Source organism: Atta cephalotes (genome assembly GCF_000143395.1).
Source record: "Atta cephalotes unplaced genomic scaffold scaffold00076, whole genome shotgun sequence".
NCBI lineage: Eukaryota > Metazoa > Arthropoda > Insecta > Hymenoptera > Formicidae > Atta > Atta cephalotes.
The window spans coordinates 37,350-43,931 of record NW_012130140.1 but is presented as its reverse complement, the minus strand read 5'-3'; the positions used below and the strand labels follow the sequence as shown (position 1 = coordinate 43,931).

Sequence of the window (6,582 nt, the reverse complement as noted above, 5' to 3'; positions counted from 1 at the left end):
ACACACACACACACACACACACACACACACACACACACACACACACACACACACACACACACACACACACACACACACACACACACACACACACACACACACACACACACACACACACACACACACACACACACACACACACACACACACACACACACACATATTTATTTATGCAATGCGTCCATATCTTTATGATTATAGTTCATTTACGAGCACTTTGCACACGCTTATAATTGTGACTGTATGTGTTCTCTATATCTTACCTTCCTTGCATAACGAATGTAAATTAACTGGGAGCTCGTTGCCATTATTTTTATTATTCCATCCGAGGACACAGCTATCTTTGAAGAATTTTGAAATAGCCTGCGCGTCCGAACAGTCCCAATTTCCATTCGACTCGTTCCTCATTAATGTTACAAAAGCGTTCCAACCTGGGACCAAGAGACCATAACGGCGAAATGGATTAAAAGCAATTCTGGGGTAACTGAAACTGCGAAATACGAAATTATATCCCATTTATATAATCGCACCGACGCTTCTGTAGCCTGTGAAGGCCGCCTTGGCACCTTTAAGATCCTTCATAACTCTGAACTTGGAATTCCTCTTGACAACCGCCGCAATCCTATTCAACTCTTGTCGGCTGTGCGCCATCGCGTGGATAATAGACTTCAAACCCATCCTGTAAGAGAAACGATTTGAAAAAAATATTTTCAATTTTTATTTGTCATGTTTACGTTGATCCACTAATATTTAGGTATTTACATTTTATTTTCGAGAAGCTCTTCAGGCCGCGCCAAAAAAATGTCCGTTCTTCCTTCCCGTATGGCCTCTACGCATGCTTCTCTACTAGTTTCTTGAAAGCAGGAGATCAACGGTTCTACACCGTAAACGATAGAAGCGACTCTTAGCCAGCTGCACTTACGCTTTTCGAGATTGGATACTAGACACCAACGTACGTCTCTTGATGGTAGACAACCCGTTCGAACATTAGCGCTCAAGAAGTTTGGATCTTTGATCAGAACATCCACATTGTTGAAACAAATGAAATATATTATTTATCATATTACATTCATAAATATTTCTAGAAGATTTTTTTATAAGAAACTTTTATATATTGATTCTAATTTAGATTAAAGTTATTCCACTGTCAAATCTTAGTTAACAATTAAATTAATAATTAATAATTATTAACAGATTTTTGATAAATAGAAACACAACTTTTTGATAAATAGAAACAAACAAACTAACAAATTGCATACATTAAAATGTTTATGTGGTTCAAAAAAACTCTATTTAACGTAGTTATAATAAACGTTATCAAGTGCGAGGAAAATTTAATTTATTGTGAAATTGACAATTATGTAGTTGTTCAATGATTAACAAATAATAGATTATATGTTTTAACAAATTACTTATTATAAGAAATCAAAAATAAATAACTATAGTATATATACATATATATATACATTACATCGATGTAAGTAATCATCGGGCGTTTGCAAATCTTTCACGTCAGTAGAGGTAATGTAATAGTTCTCCATCAACTGTAAGACATTGGATTCCCAACTGAACGTTCTGTTTATCATCGAATTCATCATATGGGCGATATTTTCAGCATTCGATCTGATGAAAAGGAAAACTTTTTAAAATGTTTCAATCCTACATAAATTATATATTAAAAAAAATTAAAATGTTACGAAGTCACTTCACGAAGGAGCGACGTAAAGCTCTTTAATTCTTTAGGGTGAATCTCATTCCAAAAGAGTGAAATCTCATTCCAAAGAATTTAGAGAGAACACTTACGGTCTTGCTACAATGACCGGCCATGGTTTAGATATCCAGATGCAGGGTTCCTCAAAGTTTAGCGGTCTCGTGGTGCCGTCTGGGCATAGAAATTTGTAATCTTGCACATCGATCATCTGTGCCTGTGTCAAGTACACTAGATGTTAGTACCGCGAGTTGCATTGCAATTCATTTAAATTATAACTTTTTAGAATAACTTAGAACGAGATCGGTTCTTTCTGAGCTCACCGTTTCAAAGATATTGCAATTGCATTGTCTGTAAGTTGACTTGTTAGTTACCTTGAAATGTACGCGAGCATCTCCTAATCTGATCCAGGCAACGTCGCCTATGCCATCGGTGAGACACAACAGGGCACCCTCTCGTCCATAATATTTGTCGGTGTTGTAACAGCTAGCTGGCTTCTCGCAAGCGGCACAGAGATTCCTATATTTCGATTCTGTGAATGATAATAAGGATTTTTCCTTATTCGTACACGAAAAAATGAAAACTTTCATTACATGTTATATAAATTATATTGTATAAATAAATTATGTAATGATTATAAATAAATCTAAATATGCACACGCATTTAAAATAGAATGTTTGTATACGCACATGTTTGTAATTGAATACATACTCAATTGATAATCAAATGTTGTGTCTGCCGACCAAGGGCCAGCGATGCAAGCCATTTCGAAGTAGTTGGACAGAGCATGCATTCTGTTCTCGAACAGCGTCATGTTTGCGTCGCATTCTTTTTTAATTATCAGATTCTCAAAATACTGAAATACGAAAGATCGATAGATAAAACGATAGATAAATATGATTCTAAAGCGCACGCTGATACAAAAAAAGAATCACCAACCATTGAGAAAATTTTAGTCCAATCATCGACTGTATCTAAACCGGGATGACACAATCGCTTTCCCTTGACATCCCATATACGTTGCACATTTTTGTGCGCTATGGCCACTACCTTAAAACGATGGTCATCTAAAAAAAAGAACGTGTCATTTGAGATAATTGTAATTTTAATGTAGTTGATTTTTTGATATCAAATCAGTCCCGATTATTTATAATAATTGATTTGAAATAAATAAATTCCTTAAATAAATTTACAATTTAAATTTATCTAAAAATAAGTGATTGAAATTTAAATTGAAATTCATATCGATAAAGTTCAGACACTTTATTCTCGTAATTTTTTTATCTTAATAATTACCATCTGAGAAGAGTCTTAATTCATTCGTGACTAGTACACTGTATAATTTGTAGTTTCTTATCGCCACAAGTTCTTCTGGTTCCAACACAGTGAAGTCGACATCACCATTGGCTACTCGACGTAAACACCCAAATCTATAAAGAATTATTTTCATATAAGAAGAATTATTTTCATATATTTTCTAATACTCGTATTTGAAAAATTGATCAATTCATAAGTTTTGCAATCAAATCAGTTTTTCCGAAAAAGCCATATCTTCAATGAATTTTTTAATAGCAGAAAATTATTTTCTAAATGATTCACGTTTTATATACATATACACGTTTTATATACATATACACATTTTATGTATAAGAAGTGCTAAAAATATATAGTGCTTCTCGAGTAAAACTTAAGTGATACGTTACATATCTTTTTATCATTACATATCATTTTCCAATCCAAGTAATAATTTTAATTCTTCTTTTTACTCTAAAGATATTTTTATTGAAAGTCTTTTTCTTATTCTAAATTTTCAATCTAAGTAATAGCAGCTTTAATTCTTTGACAAAAATCATTATTCCTCGAAAAAAATTATTTTACCAAATTAAAAATTGAAACCCAAATGCTATAGTTTTAACTTAGCCAAGTTAAATTCTATTATATTAAAAAAAAAAGCAAAACTAAATTGTACTATTTTTGTTATTTAACTTTAATGATATGTATCAATCGTATAAATCGTATAAAAGATTTGATATTTACAACTAGCATCAAGTTAATTTTCTAAATGATTCATATATATAAGGATATATATAAGGATATCCCGTAAAGATAGGAACAATGGAAAACTTAAGATAGAAACAACATGGGGAACTTAAGGGAAAATTCCAGAGATCATTTTGAGACGAAAATCTTAATATCGAGGGAAAATATCTTTTAACATAGAAGAAATATCAATAATTAGCAATATCAGTAATTGTATCTTTGCATACATATAATATATTTATATTGATATTTACAAGAGGCAATAATTAGCTTTCACTTTTAGCATTTTACAACATACTATATTCTAACGCGCAAATTTTAGGCGATATAATTCGCTAACTTTAAATGATTACAATTAAAAAATTATTATAGCCTCGATATTTTGGGAACTTTTGTCTCAAAATAATCTTATAACTTATTACATGTCTATTGTTATGATATATTATTACGAAATGTCTTTTAACTTGTTTAGAACAAAAAAAGAAACAAAAGTTTCTAAATATTAACCATTGAAAAAACTTCCATCGTAGAAAATTTTATCGTGTCATTATGCGTTATACTTGCCTATCAGTTTCTATAATACATTCTACCGGACTCTTAGCCAGTTTCGGACAGAGTGAAAGAATTCTTTGCGTAGTATGTACACTATCGACTAAGCACAGTGACCCTAAAACATCGATTTTATATTTTGTATACAAGATTTTTTTTAATAGAAAAAACAAGAAATATTTTTGAGAATACATATTATTGATCTGACGTATTATTTATCTTTTTCACATGTTCAAAACAAATTTATTAATATTTATATAAAGAAACAATTTATTGTTACTTATATGATTATTATAATTGATTATTATCATTATATGATATTTTGGACAAAAAATAATTATTGATATACAGAAGAGTTCAATTTTAAAGTTTTCATGTAAACGTATTTCAAATGCTTGCCTGGCAAGAAGTATGCAAAAATAGTATAATAACAATTAATCATAAAACACACACACGCTGCACACACAAGCGTGCAACCTTGCAATTACCTTTTACGTGATACGATGAAACTACTTGTGTGTTGTATTAGCAAATATATAGTTTAGCAGTTTAACCGAGAAATTAACGGAGAATTATTTTTTCTTCCATAATAAAAATTTTCTTATTAATAATATTTATTTGTCATCTATGGATTAATTTACTTGGACAATATTTCGAAATATGACATTTCGCAGTCCTCACTGATGTGATAACAAGAATACTAGTTTCGCAATTTCCTGTGTCTTACTTACACTTGTTAGCAGCATTGACGTATTCGTAACTATTTACGAAAGCTGTGACAAGAGAGAAAATGAACCAACAAACTATACGAAAATTCATGATCGATCTTCGCTCTGCTACCATTCCTTTGAATAAAATCGTCTATTTAACAGTACTTCCCGAAAAAAGATTTTCCAATTAATGCCACCGCACTCTCATGATTATTTGATGTGATCACTGTTATCATACAAAGAACAGTAATATGATATAGTTATCACTGAGTTATATTTTGCTGGACCAATTCAAGTAAAGTCACTTGTATTCTAAACGTTATATATAATTACAATAAATAATTATCCACTTAATTTAAGTAATTTTACGCGCAAAAAGTTTTCGGATTATTTTCAAAGAATTGAGATATTTTTCAATATGTTAATAAAATATATCTAACAATAAGAAGAATTTATGGAAATAATAACGTTCATTTTTAAATATATTCTTTCACGTGATATCTAATCGCCGACAATAATAGGTTTCAAACGATCATCTTTTTTAAGATAAGCAATAGATATGCTCACGATACGTATATGTAAAATAAAGCATTCAGCGTAAAAAATATGTATTTTTCCTTGTTAAAAAACCGAATTAAGTCGAGTTATAATTTATTACCCAAAAAGTATCGATTTTTCAATCAATATCGATGTGTACAATTTTCACGAAACGATTAGGATAACAATGCAGTCTTTTGTGTTTGGAGCACGCGTTTCTGTTGAAATGTTGTCGGTACCAAAATATAGTAGATGCCTAGATAGAACCGCACACTTTCGCTTTCCGTCCTTGAGACTTTTTGCCAACGCAAGGAATACCTTTTTGTAGAACCGCTTCGAGATCGCTTATATCACTGAATCCACAACTGATTATAATTAAAAACGAAAGTTAACGTCTCTCCAATTTGAAATTGTTCATGTCTAACAATAATAAGTTTTGAAATATGTTTTCCTCAGTAAATTCTCAAGTATCGTTGATCTCTTGAATAGTTCAATCACTCCGAAAATTTTCAGATTAAAATGCTTAAATTCACAAAGGGATGCCCATTTCTCCTGTTATTCCAATCTTGAAAAATGCTGACTCGCGTTCGATCTTTCAACTCTTCCATCGCGTGCTTTTACACTGAGATTCTTTTTCGCTCTTCTTGTTTATCTACGGCATTCCGTAGGCAGAACGCGAGAGACGCGTGTTCTGCTGAGAATATGTCCGTGAGAAGACCGCGAGAACTCGCGGTTGAAAATATCATCTGACACGCAATCGCGAGTATAAAATAACCACACTGAGTATGAAGGTCCACGAATCCCGAACGAAGTAGATGAACGACGATCGAAGTTTCTGACTGTCCAGCGGCATGTAGCGTGATGATACCCGGCGCTGATCGGTCAGAAAAGTCCAAGTATGCGGGGAGCTGGAATGATTAAATCTGGTGGGAGAGAAAGAGAGAGAGAGAGAGAGAGAGAGAGAGAGAGAGAGAGAGAGAGAGAGAGAGAGAGAGAGAGAGAGAGAGAGAGAGAGAGAGAGAGAGAGAGAGAGAGAG

At 32.3% G+C, this 6,582-nt stretch overlaps 1 protein-coding gene across 1 annotated transcript in view; it reads right to left on the bottom strand.

The window, feature by feature from the left end:
• Nucleotides 1-5,141, bottom strand: part of LOC105624368 (transferrin) — a 10,412-nt gene extending 5,271 nt beyond the window's left edge. The window contains exons 1-11 of the mRNA XM_012205733.1: nucleotides 5,030-5,141; nucleotides 4,314-4,416; nucleotides 3,006-3,139; nucleotides 2,649-2,776; nucleotides 2,421-2,565; nucleotides 2,083-2,240; nucleotides 1,804-1,925; nucleotides 1,472-1,623; nucleotides 763-1,009; nucleotides 531-679; nucleotides 264-431 (exon numbers count right to left, since the gene is read on the bottom strand). Of these exons, the coding sequence (XP_012061123.1) occupies nucleotides 264-431; nucleotides 531-679; nucleotides 763-1,009; nucleotides 1,472-1,623; nucleotides 1,804-1,925; nucleotides 2,083-2,240; nucleotides 2,421-2,565; nucleotides 2,649-2,776; nucleotides 3,006-3,139; nucleotides 4,314-4,416; nucleotides 5,030-5,141 (1,618 nt within the window). The remainder of the gene's footprint in view (nucleotides 1-263; nucleotides 432-530; nucleotides 680-762; nucleotides 1,010-1,471; nucleotides 1,624-1,803; nucleotides 1,926-2,082; nucleotides 2,241-2,420; nucleotides 2,566-2,648; nucleotides 2,777-3,005; nucleotides 3,140-4,313; nucleotides 4,417-5,029) is intronic.
• Nucleotides 5,142-6,582: the final 1,441 nt, after the last annotated feature.